General features: G+C 43.6%; 1 protein-coding gene across 1 annotated transcript; it reads right to left on the bottom strand.

The window, feature by feature from the left end:
• Positions 1-1261: 1261 nt before the first annotated feature.
• LOC308662978 (E3 ubiquitin-protein ligase TRIM7-like) lies at positions 1262-14033 on the bottom strand (the record flags this gene model as incomplete). The annotated part of the gene is made up of 7 exons (XM_081319122.1): positions 1262-1779; positions 3736-3768; positions 5664-5776; positions 7566-7588; positions 10315-10545; positions 10657-10752; positions 13632-14033. 7 exons carry the CDS (start codon positions 14031-14033, stop codon positions 1262-1264), a joined length of 1416 nt encoding a protein of 471 aa, XP_081175248.1.
• Positions 14034-19999: the final 5966 nt, after the last annotated feature.

The following is a 19999-nucleotide window of genomic DNA, read 5'->3' as shown; positions in this document are numbered from 1 at the left end:
ACCTATTTCTATGTGAATGTCAGCTCTCCAAATTCCCTTGCCAATATGCCCCTCCCTGAAAATTCTGGAAAAAGTTATCTGCATATCTGGTGGGACACCTAAATTGAGGAACCCTATATTTGATTAAAGCATTTGAGAGTGTCTCCACTGTGCAATGGCCTATATTAGCATTTCTCAACCTTGGCAGCTTTAAGTTGTATGGACTTCAACTCTCAGAATTCCCAAGCCAGCATGCTGGTTGAGGAAATTGTGGGAGTTCAAGTCCACACATCTTAAAATAGCTAAGGTTGAGAGACACTGGCCTTATATAATTACATAAACCTCGGTAGGTCCACAAATGTACAAGATCACATATGCCTCGGTAGGTCCACAAATGTACAAGATCAACAGTAAGGATTCTTTATATCAGCAGATACTTAAAAAAAAACATGACAGGAAGATGCACAATGCAAGAATTAAGTTCCCAAGATGTTTCTGTAATGGGAGCCTGAGAGAACCAGGCGCTTTCTTGAGGTTGATGATAAGCCATGATGGATTTACCCACAACTGTGCTAAATTCTGAACTGAAGAGAATATGAAAAGGCAAGCCTTGGTTTTGATGGCAATGCAGCCAAACAGCCCTTATCCATCTTCCTACCCATGAATTTGAGGAAAAGGAATTGCTGCACAAATTTATTAAAAAAGATCAGTTCCTAACAAATTTGGTAGCTTTAAAGCTGGAAGGAAGATCAGTCAAACTTGGCCATGTGTGGACTTCAAGTCCCAGAATTCCACAGCAAGCATGGTTGAATGAAAGTTCTGGAAATTGAAGGCCACTTATCTGGATATCACCAAGGTCTTGAGATAATGACACTCTCATCATGTGAGAAGCCCTAGTTCTTTGCTGAGAGGACATATTACCTTTGACCAGTAATGTTATAGCTTTTTTTAAAGAAATAAAGATGAACTCAGCATTGTTAGCTATTAGCCTGTCTGAAAATTAATGGAGGTTTGGTAGAGCTGTCAGAGATTTCCTTGTTGACCCTCCTCATACGTGCTGGGACTTGCACCTTTCAGAAGACAGAATAGAAAACAATCACACTGACGTGGGAAACTTGAAAGCTGCAGTCCCACCACCCCTGGAGGGACCAAGACAAGAGAAAGGCCACTTTAGACCCCACACTTGTTTCTTGTTCTTCTTGATGATTGATTTTCCAGGCTTGCATTTGGTAAATTGTATTTACCTACTACCAATCAAGGTTGAGAAGCAGAGATAACAGCCTTAGTGAGCGATGGTAAGGCAAGCATTTCCAAACACATAAAACAAGGGAAGAATCACCTCTCCACCGAAGGGGTGTGCAGAAAACGCAAAGAGAGGAGCTCCTGTATCGGCATCAAAAAAAGTCACCCATCCCCCTTCGTAGTTCAGAATTATTCTGATCTTCTTGGGCATCCTACGCAAGGTCAAGGGAGTATAAAAGGGAGGGTTGTATGCTGTATAGTTGCCATCCCATTTCCCCACAGCCCAGAATCCTTCTTCTGGACTAAATTCAATATCTCCTTTTTTCCTGACAGACTTTCGGGCAACTCCGACACCCCAGGTGTCTTCCGTCCCCACAATGACTTCCCAAAAATGTCTGCCAGTAGTGAATCCTGAACAGGCCAACACAAAAGGCCATTCGTCAAATCTTTCTGGGATTTTGGGGAGAGCTTGATACCATTCGCCCATTTTCAGACTTTTACAGTCGTCCGACAGAATGAGACGAGGATGCGCTGTATCTGGATCCAGAAATACATGTGCTGTTGAGGGGGGAAGGATGAGAAAAGAAAAGATAAGCAGCATTACTTGTTAAAATGGCAGTATGATATTGATGCAAATTGAGATGTTGGTTGTCCCCTTATAAGGCTCTACATGGCTCAAGAGCTGGATATCTCTATATACAGTATCGGGATAGATGGAACCATGGTGGTGCAGTGGTTAGATTGCAGTATTGCAGGCTAACTCTGCCCACTGCCAGAAGTTCGATCCCGACTGGCTGCAGGTTGACTCAGCCTTCCGAGGTCAGTAAAATGAGGACCCAGATTGTTGTGGGGCAATATGCTGATTCTGTAAACTGCTTAGAGAGGGCTGAAAAGCACTATGGAGCAGTATATAAGTCTAAGTGCTATTGCTATAAATGTAATGGACCACTCTATACAATGCAGGAGTTCCTGTTAAGAGGACTGTCCATCCATCAGAGCTCATCCCTTCCTCTGATCATTGATTCCTCTACCAAACTCATCCCAACAGAAAGAGCAGTTTAATAGAGGTCTGAACCTGCCTTCCTGTAACTTAAACCTATACCTACACTTGGGGTCCTAGGGCAGGGCTTTTCAACCAGTGGTACGGGTACCACCTGTGGTACATTGGCACCTGGCAGGTGGTACGTGACCATCCTAGAGAAGTGGTGGTGGGGGAGGGGAATGAGCTGAACCGGTCGCAGCACCGCACAAACCTGAGTGAAAGATGGCTGGAGCTGCAGGGCTGTCAGGGCTCAGCAGAAGCGCCAGGATCAGCGCCAGGCTTCAGCTGGAGCTCGGCACTGATCCTGGTGCTTCTGCTGAACCCTGAAGAAGCACCAATCAGCTGGAAAGCAGCACTGATCCCAGCACGTCTGGTGAGCCCACAAGAAGCACCAATCAGCTGCAATGTTGCAGCTTCCCCAGGGTCTTGTGATTTACAATCAGATACTTGGCAACTGATTCATATTTATGATGGGCACAGTGTCCCAGGGTCACGTGAAGTGACCAAAACCTGCTGCATCCACCCAGCAGAGGGGGGGGGGTTAATAAAAACCAAACACCCCACCCCACCCCACTCCCGCTGCCAATCCTCATCAGAAATGCTCATAACAATGAAAACCTCGGACAGGAGGAAGAGCGCCACCGGGCGGGCAGGCAGGTGTCTTGCTCAGCTGTGGCTGGGGGGGGGCACCTTTTTCAGTGCCATTGTAACTTCGAACAATCACTAAGAGAACTGTTGTCAGTCGAGGACTACCTGTACTTTTTTCCTTTTTTTTTTTGGTTATCAAATTTTTGACACCTTGCTAGGTGACTGGTGGTACTCAGATGTTGCCGCCATATCCTAAAAGTGGTACAATGAGTGAAAAGGTTGAAAAGCCCTATTCTATATATCACCCTTCAGGCACCCTTTCCCAACCTCCTGTCCTTTACTTACTTTGAGAAGTATTCACAAGCAAAAGATGTGCCCCAAAGCACTTTTCTACTCAGGCTTTCTACAAAGTATCGAAGTGGATCTCCTATTAGAGCAGGAGTGGGCCACTATAGCCCTATTATGACCTGTGAACTTCAACTCCCAGAATTCCTGATCCAGCCATGCTGGCTGAGGAATTTTGGGAGTTGAAGTCCACAGATCATAAAGGGGTTATATTTGCCTACCCCAGTACTAGAGGATCCTACTGGAGGCAACGTGAAGTCATCAGAGTTTAAAACATTCGTAGAACTCTACTGCATGTGTTGGTTTATTCTTCTTGCAATGCTATGAAGTTCTGGGATGATGCCCTTTATCCGGTCATTCCATATATACTGCACAAAGCTTCTATCATCCCCAGCCCTTCTGCCTTTTGTGCATTTCATCTATTAATTCTAAGCTACTGGTGGTTTGGGAATCTCTAGAAACGAAAGTTCAAGGAAATGTAACAAACCAACTTTCCCATATTCCTTCTCTTACGCCATCTTCCTGACAATAGAATTTACCTTTCTGCAGCTGAATTCCAGCCATCAGAGACTCTGAGGGTGAAAAAAAAGAGGAAGAGAACTTGTAGCACTGTCATAAATCCAGGAAGAACAAAAGCAGCTTATACAAGAACGTGGCATGCTAGGGAAATGTTAAGTAGAAACCAACAAGAATTTGGCAGGAAGGCAGTACACTTTCCTGTTATGAATCTAGTGATCAGATTCCAATAATCTGTAATAGCCAAAATAAATTAATAATTTGTTTTAGAGCAGACATGTCAAACACAAGGCCCGGGGGCCAGATCCGGCCCGCGAAGTGGTTTCATGTGGCCCGTGAAGCCATCCTGGAAACACTGAGGGAACGGCCCCCGCTGCCTTGGCTCTGGCCCAGGCTGGCCAGGAGCCAATGTACAATTTTGTGGTGGTCATCTATGCTGAAATACATTCAGTCTTAGCTCCACAAGGCCATCTGGAAACAGTGAGGGACCAGCCCCTACCGCATCGGCCCCGCCCCCTGGGTGCACGCTAGGGAGGTATCACCCTTTGTGAGGAATGAAGAAATGCACCATCGCCTGGAAGTGGCCAGCACATGGCCCTGCCTACTTCAGGCAGGCTAGGGGCTGGGCAGCATTGTGCTTCTCTTCAGATTTGTGCCACCTGGCTCAGCCTCTCGGCGCTGTGAGGAGAGGGCCATGTGCTGGCCACTTCCAGGCGATGGTACATTTCTTCATTCCTCATGAAGAATGACACTTCCCCAGCTGTGTTTCTTGCCTGTTTTTCTCCCTCCCTCATCTCAAATATTTTCCCATCAAGGAAGGAAGGAAGGAAGGAAGGAAGAAAGGAAGGAAGGAAGGAAGGAAGGAAGGAAGGAAGGAAGGAAGGAAGGAAGGAAGGAAGGAAGGAAGGAAGGAAGGAGAGGGAGGGTCTGAGGGAAGTCCTGCCTTAGTCCTTCCCTGCTGCCCTTTCACCATCCCCTTGCCCCCTCCTCCTGGCCTAACCTGGGTGGTCTCCCATCCTATTGCTAAGGAAGCTTTGGAAACAAAGCCAGGTCTCCTCACATGGAGAGGAAGTGAGCCTCCCTCTTGACGTTGCCCTCATACCCATCATGAGCAACCTGGCTAAGGAGAGCAAGCACAGCAGCTGGGCACCCCCTTGGGGAAGTGGGTGTGGGCTTAGTGCTGCGGGTGCTTGAGGGCTAGGCTGGGCATTTGACCTCTGCATCACCGTCCAGCCTCCCCCCCCACATGGCCTGAGAGGAACAGTGAGGCTCCTCCAGTGGACCACGCCTCGGCACTTGCCCCAGTCCCATCTCCTTCTGCCAGAGACCCTCAGATCTATCCCACTCCTGCCCAGCCCCCATAGGCACCCTTGACGCGAACAATGTAGAGCTGGCCATGCCCAGCCAGTAGGTCGCACACACTCCAGCCACGCCCAACCAGTAGGCCACGCCCACCCTGGCCACACCCACCCGACCCCTCAAGGGTAACCGCAATGCTGATGCGGCCCTCAATGAAATTGAGTTTGACACCCCTGTTTTAGAGGAAGGAAAGGGAAAAAGTAAGGAAGGGAAAAGGGAAAAGGGAAAAGGGAAAAGGGAAAAGGGAAAAGGGAAGGAAAGGAAAGGAAAGGAAAGGAAAGGAAAGGAAAGGAAAGGAAAGGAAAGGAAAGGAAAGGAAAGGAAAGGAAAGGAAAGGAAAGGAAAGGAAAGGAAAGGAAAGGAAAGGAAAGGAAAGGAAAGGAAAGGAAAGGGGTAGCCTACCAACATTTGTTTTCGACAAGGATATCTGGTAGGGGAGTGTCAAGTTAGCAGCAGTGATCTTGTGTGCAAAGTTATGTTCTTTTTTTACATGGGCTGCCCTCTTGCCCCTCCCCCCAATGTCTCTGACAGACACCCCTGTTTTGGACCCAATCATGTGAAACACCAAACAGAAGCATCAATTCTACATTACCATTGAATATCTTCCCAGCATTTTCCAGAAAGGGATTTATATCACAGAAATCCCAGGACCTCCATTTCAGTTCGAGAGGGAAAGCAACTGGGTTTTCAAGTGCTTTGTCATATCTAGGGGACAGAAACAAAATAGACATATGGAAGAGTTATGTTGAGATTCAGGGTCAGCCTGTGGGTTCGGCAGTTGGGTCGGACGACTCAGAGGAGGAGGGGGGTGTTGAAGAGCTTGCTGAGGGGGTTGGAGAGCTTGCTGATGAGAGCCCTCAGCCAGGCCCCTCCCACCTAGTCACAACGCAGACCCAGCTGTGTGAGCCTGACAGCGTGGATGAAGATGACCCACAGCTGGCCCTGTTCAAGGACGCCCGACGCAGGAGGCAGTCAATCAGGAGTAAACAGAGGAAGGCAATGGGGCACCTTGGAAGGAGGCAGAGAGAAGCCACACCCTGAACTGTATAAAAGGGGAATGCGTGGGAGGGCTGGTTTGCTGAAGGCAACCGCTTGAATAGCTCCTGTTTCATGGTTCGTGTCTTGTTTGCTTTTGTATCCATAAATTTGGTAGGCTTAGTTCCAGCCTCTTGCCTTCTTGTAAAAGGGGTTGTCCCTGCCTTTTCTGCAGGGCCGGTAGCAGGCTGGTACAGAACAAGTTCCAATCTGCAGCTCGAAGCCCACACTGGCAATGGGAATAGTTTGGAAAACATTTGGCACGAAGGAAAGGGGTGCTTAAGGGTTTAGAGAAATGTTATTTTGCAGAAAGCAGCGCCATTGATATTATAGGCAAAGATGCTAAACATGCTTTAAAAAATGACGGTATCAGCAACTTACAAGAAAATGAGTTGAAATGGCTTAGAAGATGGTTGAGGTCCTTCAGATAGGCAGCTCTGATGGCAAAAGGACTGTCATATCTCTCTCCTTACCATGTTAGTGACATTTATAAGATACATAGGGGAGCAGGTGCAGGCACTGTTTTTCAGATCAAGATAGTTTGAATGGCTTAGTGGAGGTCACAGACCAAAAGGTGAGCAGGGCCAAATAAAAATCATGTAACATGTAATTACAAATATGTTCTCCCCAACTAGAGCCAGTTTGGTATAGTGGTTAAGATACCAAGCAAGAAACTGGGAGATGGTGAATTCTAGACCCACCTTAGGCACAAAGCCAGCTGGGAGGACCTGACCAGTTCCTCGCTCCCAGCCCTAGGGAGAAAAAGGCAAAAGCAAACCAATTCTAAAATCTTGCCAAAAAATTGCTTTGTTCAGGCACTTGCCAGGCATCAAGACTGACTTGAAGGGACCAAAACCAAACCAAACCAAAGTTTAAAAACAGCAGGGAGTTTAGCACTATATCAAAACCTGATCTAATGTTCTGCCCAGGTGGGTTCAAAGAGGCCCTGATTATCGATATAGTTTTGGGCATGTGTTTAATGCTATCCTAGAGCAGCATCTGCAGACAAAAAACAAAGTTCTTCTCCAATATTAAGTAAATAGAAGGCTGCAACCTAAGATAGGGATGGGAAGAATATTTGCTTTAAAAAAGTGTTTTTAAGTGAAGAGGAAAAAGAACACTCTTATTGGGAGGAAGGTAAAAAAAAATGGATGGTCAGCTGCAGCAGAGCTGTCATTCCAGGTTATGGTTTTCTCCTTTTATCTTTTTCACGCACGCGTTTTTAAAAATCGCTCTTTTTTTCTTTGAAAAATAAAGGGAGAGTGGAATTCCACACTTCCCGCACAAAAGGAGTCCGGAAAGCCATGTTTTCTGTGTGCTTCAACTCCCACTGTTTCCTTTTATTGACCATGCCTGCTACTGGTTGACCGGATTTGAGGTCCAGCATATCAGGAGGGTGCCCTATTTTCTGTTACATGGTCTTAGAAAGGATGGGAGGAATTGAGCAGGATCCACTTACCTCTGCATGTTGCCTTTAAAATCCTATGAAGAAAAGAAAGAGAAATCTCACTCTTTGCAATTGACTAAAGTAAGAAGGTTGCTTAAGCTCTCAGAGATCTCCAAACTTGGCCACTTTAAGACTTGTGGACTTCAACTCCCAGAATTCCTTAGCCAGCCGTGCTGGCTAGAGAATCCTGTAAGTCAAAGTCCACAAGTCTTAAAGTGGCCATATTTGGAGACCCCTATCCTAAGCAATGATCTCCTCTAGATCTTTGAAGAAGCTATAACTTGATGGGAGACTCACAGAACAAATGAAGCTCCCTACCACATGCTCTTAACCATGTATTTGATAAGATGCTCTTATTCACAAATTCTTCACTTTGACTGAATTACTGATTCTCCAGCCATAATTAGACCAGTGTTGGACCTCAGTTGCCAGAATTTTTGAGTCAGATATGGAGAATCCTGGGAGTTCAGGTCCTCACATTTTATGGTTGCTAAGATTGAAAAATGCTGAATTAGACATTGCAGGGTATAGGTCCAAAGCTACTCACATGAATTGAGGTGTTGTTCAATTGACACCGACACTGGGTACCTATCACTGCTTCTGAAGGAAATTACATCAACCGAACAGTTGAGGAGTTTTATTTAATTTGGAGGTGATTTGAATTTTCATTAACTTATGCCCATAGAGTATTTTAAGGGGAAAAAATCCTGGAAATTTTGTAGGTCTTAAATTAGCATGAGAGGAAAGACAGTTAGGGAGTAGCACTGGGAAAAGACAAAGATAACTAGAACAAGGAATGGGTCTTAGGCACTGAGAATATCAAATATGAATGAGTTTTAGGAAATATACTAAATAAGAGAGAACTATGGTTCCTAGTTTGGGATTCTTGTTTACACCATAGCCTTTTATTCAAATTTGGGAAAAAGCTACTAATCTCTTTTTTTTGAAAAATGAAATATTGATTCAAATGATTGGATTAATTTCTGAGACCTCAAATCACAATTTTGCTCACAGCCACTACTTTTCACAGCCGCAGACATTTGCACTTCTGTGACATGGATTACTATAGGAGCAGGAAATTGTTAGATTAGAAGGAACCATTTTATGTTCTGAGGTAAAACCCAATCTCTGCTTTGTGTCCAGGTTAGTCGCATTATAGTTATTTTTTTTCTTTTCACCTCTTTCATTTCCCACCTCTTTCATTTTGTGAATGTCCATGATCTCAGCAACATCTGTTTTGGATTGAGTACCCCACATATAGCCAGAAGTGTCCATTACTCCAAAAACATGAAAGAATCTTAAGGAATAGAACCGAGCAGAGCAGAGCAGAGCAGAACAGAACAGAACAGAACAGAACAGGGAATGGGAATGGGAATGGGAATGGGAATAGACTAGACTAGACTAGACTAGACTAGACTAGACTAGACTAGACTAGACTAGACTAGACTAGACTAGACTAGACTAGAATAGAATAGAATAGAATAGAATAGAATAGAATAGAATAGAATAGAATAGAATAGAATAGAATAGAATAGAATAGAATAGAATATTTATTTATTTTTAATTCCATTTATATCCCGCCCTTCTCCGAAGACTCAGGGCGGCTTACAAGCTTAGCAGTAGCCTTCATTCTATGTATATGCCTGCTTATTAGGGCTTTCACACACACCCCCAAGCGGCATTATTACAAAGTCAGCTTAATTGCCCCCAACAATCTGGGTCCTATTCTATAGAATAGAATAGAATAGAATAGAATAGAATAGAATAGAATAGAATAGAATAGAATAGAATAGAATAGAATAGAATAGAATAGAATAGAATAGAATAGAATAGAATAGAATAGAATAGAATAGAATAGAATAGAATAGAATAGGTTTTATTTGGGCAAGTGTGGCTAGACACAGAAGGAATTTGTCTCCGTTACATAAGCTCTCAGTGTACATGCAAAACAAGAGTATTAATAATCATAATAATGTTATCAATAAGAGAAGGCAATAAAAAAGATGAGAAGGATAATAGTAATATAGCCATACTACATGGGTAAATATCATTAGACCTAAGACAGTACTGTGGGGATTAGATGTTCAGCAGAGTGATGGCATGAGGGGAAAACCTGTCTCTATGTCTGATTGTTTTTGGTATGCAACACCCTATAGTGGCATCCTGAGGGGAGGAGCTGAAACAGTTTATAACCAGAATGTGAGGGGTCTGTAGACATACAGGTTCTCAATGGAAGGCAGGCTGATTGCAATTGTTTTTTCTTCCTAACTAACCACTGAAGTCTGTACCTGTCCTGTTTGGTTGCTGTACCAAAACAGATGGTTATAGAAGTGCAAATGATTTGATCTTTTCACATGTTAAGGAAGTGAAGTTCCAAAGGTGCTTTGTCACAAGGCAACCGGACTTCCTTGTCTTTCTTTGAAGACGTTTCGCTTCTCATCCAAGAAGCTTCTTCAGCTCTGACTGAATGGTGGGGAATGGAAGAAAATCCAGTTGCCTCCTGAAAAAGCACCTTTGGGACAACCAGGACCTGGATGACCGAGAACCTCCATAGACATGAAGTGAAGGTGTCCCCTTAAGGTTCTGAACTGGCTATCCTCTGTCTGGTGGAGAGCCAGGCTACTTTTAAAACCATCTTTTTTTAAAAAAAAATTAAATTTTTGTATATTGTATTTTATTGCATTGCCCTGTATACCGCCCTGAGTCCTTCGGGAGAAGGGCGGTATATAAATTAAATTAATAAATAATAAATAAATCCTACCATTAAGAACTCCACAGCTGGCTGCTCACACACCTCCTGCATCTCCCGAATGATACTTTTAAGCACGGTGCGTTCCTTTGAAAGCCCCTCCAGGTATTCTGCCTTGTTTTTTTGAATATCCTTCTCCACCATTTTCATTCGGTTATGCAGTTGTTTTTCCTGTTTATGCAGAAAATCATGGAGTTGTTTGAACACGTTGTCTAACTTCTCCCTCTCTTCTTCCATTTGTCCCTTTAATGAGGAAGAGAGAAGAAAAAAAAAAGGCAAGGTCAGATTCACCATCTTTTGGGATAAGATTGATAATTAGCTGGTTTTCCAAAATTCAGAATGAGCAAGACTTACAAGCAACTCGGCAATTTCCTTTTCTGCATCTGAAGGATGAGCCTCCATTAAATCCTTCTTTTCCTCCAGAAGAATAATCCTGCTCCGTAGCTGGTCCTGAAAGAGAAAAAGTGGGTCATATTTCAAACATGATCCCCAATTTTACAAGTTTATTTACTTATCCATCAGGATCTTTCTCTGCACCAAAAAGTAGAACTGTTCAAAACGCTAGCTGCCTGTATCTCTCATGAATGAAGGCAAACATATGTGTCCCAGAATAATAACAATAGCACTTAGACATATACTGCTTCACAGTGCTTTACAGCCCTCTCTAAGCAATTTTACAGAGTCAGCATATTGCCCCCAACAATTTGGTAATGACTTACAAAGCCCTGCATGGCATGGGTCCGGATTACCTACGGCAACACCTGCGGCCGGCGTCAACTTCCCTCCATCCAGTGCGCTCCCACAGAGAGGGCCTCCTCAGGGTGCCTCCGATCAAAGAATGTCGACTGGTGGCCCCTAGCAGGAGGGCGTTCTCTGTGGGCGCGCCAGACCTGTGGAACCGCTTGCCGGTTGAGCTCCGGATGGCCCCCGACCTTCGCTCCTTCCGGCGGGATCTAAAAACTTATTTGAGCAATCCAGCCTGGTTTGATGGGTTAGGGGTTGGGGTTTTAACATGGTTTTTAATTACTGTATATATCGGGCATAATATTTAATTGTTTTTTAACTTTTGTATTTTGTTTTTAATATTTATTGCCCTGTACACCGCCCTGAGTCCTTCGGGAGAAGGGCGGTATAAAAATTTATTAAAAATAAAAAAAATTAAAAAAATTGGGTCCTCATTTTATCTACTTCAGAAAGATGGAAGGCTGAGTCAACCTTGAATTGGTCAGGATCGAACTCCTGGCAGTCGGCAGAGTTAGCCTGCAATACTACATTCTAATCACTGCACCACCACAGCTCTATTTACGTTGCATTATCTTATAAATAGAGAGAGAATGGAGAGAGAGAAATTCCCTGAGGATGGGCTCCAGCACAAGGATTAAAACTTGAGAAGAATAAACCTTTGGTCCCAGTGACCGACTCAGATTGGATCCTGCAAAAAGTAGACTTTTGCAATCCGCCTACCTTAGTATTTTCAGTTATTCAGCAACACCTCAAGCTCATATACTGCTGTTCTTTCTGAGTCTATCAAAAACTAATGTTTCATAGAACCAAAAATGTAAGATTGGAAGAGATCCTTGAGAACATCTAGTTCAGTATATATCAACTTTGACAACTTGAAGATGTGTGGACTTTAAGTCCCAAAATTCCCCAGCCAAAGTGCTGACCAGAACAGGAACCCACTACAGGTATTCCTCGACCTACGACCATAATGGAGCCCAAAATTTTTGTTGTTAAGTGAGACATTTGTTAAGTGAGTTTTGCCACATTTTTAGCACTTTTCTTGCCACAGTTGTTAAGTGAATGACTGTATGTATTAAGTTAGTAACCCAGTTCTTAAGTGAATCTGGCTTCCCCATTGACTTTGTTTGTCAGAAGGTCACAAAAGGTGATCACATGATCCCAGGACACTGAAACTGTCATAAATATGAACTAGTTACCAAGCATCTGAATTCTGATCACATGACCATGGGGATGCTGCAATGGTTGTATGTGTGAAAAACAGTCATATGTCTTTTTTTTCAGTGCCGTTGTAACCTCAATGGTCACTAAATGAACTGTTGTAAGTCAAGGACTACCTGTACTATAATATCCCTGCAGATAGTCATCCAACCTCAGTTTAAACACTCCCAGGGGTAGACAATTCATCATCTCCAAAGACATCTTCCATGGTTGAACAGCCCTTAATGTTAGGAAATTCTATGTGATGTCCAACTGAAATCTCCTTCCTTGAAATCAAAATCCTTGTTTCTTTTCTGGTCTTTTAGACTAGAGCAGCACTGAACAATTCTACCCTATCCACCCCATGACAGGGTCTCAGATATTTGAAGACCTGACAGTCTCCTCTCCTCCTGGCTACTCACACTCTTCCAACCATTTTTTCCTAGTTCCACACTGATTCCCTGTCTCTGTACAAACTTCTGAATACTTCCCCGGTGCCACTTTGCCCCATGACAGAAATAACACATCTAATTGCATTCTAATTAAAGCAAACTGTCTTAAAAGATGGTGGATTTTCCTTAGTGAAGTAAAGATATAGTTATTGTTCAGTGACAGGTTTTCTGCACTGATTTTAAAAAATCAAATTAGATGACTTGGGGTTTCTTCCAGATCTATTACTCTGCAATTCTGTTTTGTCAGTCCTGGCAAAACCACCCTGTTACTGTCTGCCAGTTTGAGCCCAGAAGCCAACAAGCTTCAGGAGTGTTGCTAACATGGGGTTTGGGATTCCCATTATATTGGAAATCATCAGGTATATATACAACATATATGACAGTTGCAGTGTGCCAGGGTCACACGGTCACCTTTTGCAACCTTCTGACAAGCAAAGTCAATGTGGAAGCCAGATTCACTTAACAACTGTGTTGTTAACAACTGCAGTGATTCACTTAACAACGGTGGCAAGAAAGGTTGTAAAATGGGACAAAACTCAGTGAACAACTGTCTCGCTTAGCAACAGAAATTTTGGGCTCAATTGTGGTCATAGGTTGAGGGCTACCTGTAGTATGGGGGTTTTTTTTCTGTCATACTTCTTTCACTTTTTTCACATTAAAAAGAAATTTAAAAATAAATAAGAAACGAACCATGCAGTTGGAAAACAGCCAATCTTTTGACAGGCTGTAATATTCAAAAAAAGGATGAACAGGCAGTGTTGCCTCCAGGCAGTTTCATGCAAAGAAACATACATGAAAGCCGAATCTCTGGAACGAGTGTCTAAACAAGATTTTCATCAACTCCAGAGGAAAAGATGCCGGTATGTAAACCGCATTTTAGAGGCAATATGCATCTGCCCTTGAAAATCCAAAGATCCGTTAACAGCGATTCCCTACCTTTAATGGTTGGGCAGCTTGTTTGGGAGAAATTACAGTGTGAGTTTTATGTTCCGATGATAGTTGACAAATGGCACATATCAGCTTCTCATCATCTTGACAAAACAGATCCAGGGTCACCTTGTGTTTCGGACAGACAAATGATTTTTCCGGAAGTAATCTGAGTTTTTCTTCCACACTGGGCTGCTGCACGATTCGCCGGAGTTTTCCTTCAGGGATTGGCTCTTCGCAAGTAGGGCAGAAAAAAAGGCCTTCCTTTTTCCATTCCCGATAATGATCAATGATGCAAGGCCGGCAGAAATTGTGACCACATTCTACAGATATTGGATCTTTCACGTATTTAGTACACTGGTCACAAAATCCATCTTTTCTCTCAGATGTAGCAGTTGAGGCTGAGGCCATGACAGAGGGAGAATTCCCTCTCTGAACAGCAGCAACGAGCTACGAAAGGGAGCAACGAATATTCAGTACCTATTTTCAAAACTGTTTTAGGGTAACTTTTACTTCCACAATTAAAGAGGTGGTCTTTTCTACAGATGGTGAGCGATCTGGATATGAAAGGTAAATTTCTCTCTTTTTAAACAGGATTTCAATAAATGAAATGATATTTTTCTTCTTATTTTGTCAGGGGGAAAAAACACCAACCCACCCATGCTACTGAATTTATAGCCATCTTTGCTCACGTGCTTAAATAAGCATGGAAGTGCTGGAGTCAGCTAGTCAATATATTTACTAGTCGTACCAGCTAGTCACTTATTTTTTAATCGTAGGTATTCCAGAGTTGTTGGGAATTGGGAAGCTTATACACTGAATGTATGCAAGTATAAATAAATAAATGTTATGGGCTTCAGGAGAAAAGACTGAAGATGAAATGTCTTTCTAGAATATTCCTTTTATTCACTGACATGCAATGGATCCAAAACAAGAAGCCAATTGCTTAGAACAGGGGTGTCAAACTCAATTTCATTGAGGGCTGCATGAGCATTGCGGTTGCCCTCAGGGGGCCGGGTGGGTGTAGCCTGGGTGGGCGTGGCCTACAGGGTGGGTGTGGCTAAAGTGCGTATGGCCTACTGGATGGGCATGGCCAGCTCTACATCGTTCGCATCAAGGGTGCCTATGGGGGCCTGGGCAGGAGTGGGACAGATCTGAGGGTCTCTGGCAGGAGGAGGGTCTCTGGGCCAGGGCCAAGGCAGTGGGGGCCGTTCCCTCACTGTTTCCAGGATGGCTTCGCGGGCCGGATCTGGCCCCTGGGCCTTGTGTTTGACACGTCTGGCTTAGAAACAGACAAAAAAAACCTACATCCTTACCTGTTACCTTGATGTGTAATATCATTACATTACAGATCGTGAATCTTTGTGTTTAGAATAGTGTTTCTCAACCTTGGCAACTTTCAGATGTGTGGACTTCAACCCCAGAATTCTATATTCTGAATTCTATATTCTGAATTCTGAATGCTGGTTGAGGAATTCTGGGAGTTGAGCTCCACACATTTGAAAATTACCAAGATTAAGAAACATTGGTTTGGTAGCTCCTTATTTTCTAATGATATAAATGACTTGTTATTGCATCAATTGCCCTTTGTTTTCATATTTGTAAATAACAGGAAGGAAGGAAGGAAGGAAGGAAGGAAGGAAGGAAGGGAGGGAGGGAGGGAGGGAGGGAGGGAGGGAGGGAGGGAGGGAGGAAGGAAGGAAAGCATCACTAATATGATTATGACTACTGTCCTACTATTAAACAGATTTAAAGCCTGGAAACTTTAGAGGTCTAACTTACAGAATATTCACATCTAAATCTCTCTATAATATCCCATCTTTTCTGTTCCAGGAAAGCCTTCAACTTAGAGAGGTTTAACACGTATGTAGAAGGAAGTACTACTGTATATAACAATATCCCATTCTCCAAATTGTAAAGTCCGTAATCTAGCTAATAAAATCATTGAAAGCATTTTTCCATATCTTACCGTATCATCCTTTTTTTTACATTAATTTGCACTCTGAACTAATAAACCTGTTCCTAACTGAGTGTCCAGGCTGGCCTAAGAATAGGATTGTTTATTTTTTTTATTAGCAGATCAGTTCATCAACAACTACATGAAAGGAATTCTGTTCAGTTGTGATCACCATTCAAAAGTACCATATTTCAATTTAATCTGCTGGTTTATTTTTATTTTCTCCTTTTTCTCTCTGTTTATCTGACAAAAATGTTTCTTGGGCCTGTGGCTATAAATACAGGAAACTTTAAATCTTCCTGACAAAGACCATGGCAAACCACCATAACAGCAGTAGCACTTACATTTATAGATCACTCCATAGTGCTTTACAGCCCTCTCTGAGCGGTTTACAAAGTTATCATATTGACCCCAACAATTTAGATCCTTATTTAATCGACCTCAGAAGGATGGAAGGCTGAATTAACCTTTAGCCAGTCAGGATCGAACTGCTGGTAGTGGGCAGAGTTTGCCTGCAATACTGCATTCTAACCACGTTGCCACCACAGCTCTTGTGGTACCAAGAAAACTACATGGACAACTCCATGATGTCACCAGGATTTGAACTCAACTCAATGAAGAAGCTTATTATTTTGTTTTGTATTTTGATTTATTTTGATTTATTTATTGAAGGAAATATTCTGTTGCTTTTTTATTTGAACTGTAAATAAATTTGGTTGGTTTTTTCCAGCCTGTTGACTGTAAAAAGGAAAAAGGGGTTGTCCCTGACACACAAACAGGGCCAGTCGTAGGCTGGAACAGAACAAAAGATTCAATTCCACAGGTGTTGGAAAACAAAACAAGTTTTATTGAAGCGTTTGCAAAAGCTGGTGGACCCTCCTACCTGCGAGTAAAGGGCCACACCCAGAATAGTTCAGCAGAAACCTTTATTCCTGTCCTGTAGAATACAGCACATCCTTCATTTCCAGACCCACTTGATAGGTGCAGTCTGGTCACAGGCTTTTCGACCGCTTAGGAAAATTATTAGACATACAATTAATCATTATCCTTTGTTTTACCTTTATCTTTCCTTTTTCATGTTTGTGACATTCAACCAACTCAGCTCACAATAGGAGCCCATTTGCCTAAGTTCGATGATACAAGTGCTTCCACCCTGTTCCATTGCCTATCTATACAATGTAACTAACTCAAATCAAAAGTTGTGTATGTCATCACTTTAGCAAGGTTAAATATGGCTGCACTTTAGCTATATACCTTAAAATACTGGCTCTAAATAGTTTTTTTTTTAATAAAATATAAGTTAACCTAAGTTAACAGCCACAGTGATTCACTTAACAATTGTGGCAAGAAAGGTCATAAAACGGGACAAAACTCACTTAACAACTGTCTTATTTAGCAATGGAAATGCTGGGCTCAAATGTGGTAGTAAGTTGAGAACTACCTTTGTGAGACTAGGCCGAGGCCACCATATCTAAAAGGGGTGAAGAAGGTACATAAGCAGGATGGACAAAAGCCAGGAAAAGCGGACTTCTGGTTTTGCACCTGTAGTGCATGGTTGCGGGAGAGCGGAGATCCGTTCTCCATGGCTAGTTTCTCCCTGCCAGGAGAACCCTAGATGGGTCTGAAGTTGCCCTGAAGAGTTGACTATGAAGGAGGGGCGCCCTGTTGATCCCGAAGCGACAGCGGTCACTTCATTTGATCCAGGGGAAGCCCTCTGACCCCACAGGAGAAAGGCTAGTGTGAGATCAGCATAGTGGCGAACTTATGGCACGCGTGACACAGGCATAGTGTGAGATCAGCATAGTGGCGAACTTATGGCACACGTGACATAGGCAGCATGCAGAGCCCTCTCTGTGGGCACACATACTATCACCCCAGTCCTAGGCCTTCAGTCCCATCCATGAGCACTCCACTTATTATTTGTATGTATGTATGTATGTATGTATGTATGTATTTTATATCTTACCTTTATTATTTTTACAAATATCTCAAGGCAACAAACATATCCAACACACTTTCCTTCTCCAATTTTCCCAGCAACAACAACCCTGTGAAGTGGGTTGGACTGAGAGAGAATGACTGGCCCAAAGTCACTCAGCTGCCTTTCATGGGTAAGGCAGGACTTGAACTCAGTTTTCCTCTTCCTATACTGCCACCTTAATCACTAGACCAAACAGGATCTGACTGTCATCTCAGTATCGAAGCCACTTTTGAGGTGCCTCAGATTGCTGAAGCCCTCGTGACTGCCTGGACAAAATCTCCCTGCGCTTTTCTTGGCAAGGATTCAGGCGTGGTTTGCCATTGCTTGCTTCCTAGGGCTGAGTGAGAGTGATTGGTCCAAGGTCATCCAGCTGGCTTTGTGTGTAAGGCAGGATTAGAACTCATGGCTTCTAGCTTGATTTCTTAACCACTACACTAGACTGGATTCTTCTTTTACAGTTACTCAATAAAAGGCAGAGTGGCTTAAAGGAAGAAAGAAAAAAAGCGCTATTTGGCATCTTAATAATAATAAATAAACCTTTATTGTCAAAGTACAACATGTGTACATTGAGATTAGCTGAGCCTCCCCCTGTGCTCTCTCCCCCCAACACACAGTGACAACAAACCCTCCATCCCACCACACTATGTGAACCAACTACACCACACACCGGCCTCCCAAGTCAATTCTGCATAAGATTATGTCCCATTTAAAAGCCTAACAGCCCACGGATAAAAGCTATTTTTCAGCCTGTTGGTACAGCTGGCTATATTCCTATATCTCCTACCGGATGGTAGGAGAGTAAAGAGTGTGAGTCATCCCTGAGAATCTTCCTCACTCTTCCAAGGTCCAGGGTGTGAGTCATCCCTGAGAATCTTCCTCACTCTTCCAAGGCAACGAGCCCTGGCGATGTCATCCAGTGGTGTCAGGGAACAGCCCACAATGTCTTGTGCTGTGCTCACTACCCTCTGTAATACTTTCCTATCCCCGGCTGTCAGACCAGCATACCAAACCACAATACCATACGAGAGGACGCTCTCTATGGTAGACCGGTAAAAGAGGGTCATTAGCTGTTGTTCTACCCTGTTCTTCCGCAAGATCCTAAGAAAGTGAAGCCTCTGTTGGGCCTTTCTAGCCACCTGGGTTGTGTTAACTTTCCAGGTCAGATCTTCACAGAGGTAGACTCCCAGAAATTTAAAGGAGGAAACTCTCTCTACACAGTCCTCCCCGATGTAAAGTGGGGCAGGTTCCTCCTTTTTTCTCCGGAAGTCTAACACCATCTCTTTCGTCTTGCCGATGTTTAGGTGCAAGTTGTTGTTACTACACCATATGGATAGTTTTTGTACCTCTGCCCTATATGCTGTCTCATCCCCACCTGTAATGAGACCCACCACAGTTGTATCATCTGCGAACTTGATTATCGCAGTGGATGGGTCAGATGATACACAATCATAAGTGTATAAAGAGTACAGGTAGGGGCTAAGCACACAGCCCTTGTCCAGTCTGACAATACAGATAGTCCTCGAGTTTGGAGATGACAAGGCAGTCAGGATTGGCTGTGTATGGATCCAGAATTACATTTACTGTAAGGGGGAGGAGAAGGAAGGAAGGAAAAAAACAAGAGCTTCAGCTGCAGGCCTAGTTTGTGTCTTCACCCCCAAATATTAAACCCTACGGCCTCTTGTGTGAATGGAGTTCAGCTTCCAAACACCTCCTTCAGGACTGGAAGACATTGTTTTTTTAAACAACACCTAAGCTTTGCTTGGTCCAGGCTTCTCCAACTTTGGCAACCATAACTCTTATGGACTTCAACTCCCAGAATTCCCCTGATAGGGCTGCTAGTGTCCAGGTCCCCTCTGCAACCTTTTCCCCAAGCACCTGGGCTCTTCCACTGTCTTAGTTCCATCCTTTGTTAACTGCCGGCCTGTTCAGCACCCCTCTGGCCTCTCACCTTCTCGTCCCACTTACTTAGGCTGCCTTCACCACCTGTCACTCCAACTGCCTCCCCTCCAGCTGCCACTCAGCTGAACACCCTCAGGATCCATCAATTAGCTGTCCTGCTCTTGGCTCCATTACTCAGCTGATTGCCCTCCAGCTCCGTCATGTTGGCTGGGGAATTCTGGGAACTAAAGTCCAAAAGTCTTACAGTTGCCAAGGTTGAAGACGCCTGGCCAAGTCCTTCCACACTACATAGTTCTTCACCTTTTCCAGCAACCCTACACATCAGTCTCTTTAGCTTTCATCTTGCAGATGAGAGTAATGGAGTTGGGAGTGAAGAGCGGTTGGCTTTGCCTTCAGTGAGTTTCTGGTAGGGCCAAGAATTCCATGTTCCTTTCAGTACTGGCCCATATTTTTCCCCTTTCTCCACATATTTCATTCTATGCCAAGATTGACTTCCATTTTCTAAGATTATGAATGGGAATGGGAATGGGACTGGGACTA

This window comes from Vipera berus (assembly GCF_964194415.1).
Source record: "Vipera berus genome assembly, chromosome: 2".
NCBI lineage: Eukaryota > Metazoa > Chordata > Lepidosauria > Squamata > Viperidae > Vipera > Vipera berus.
This window is presented reverse-complemented; position numbering and strand designations above follow the sequence as displayed.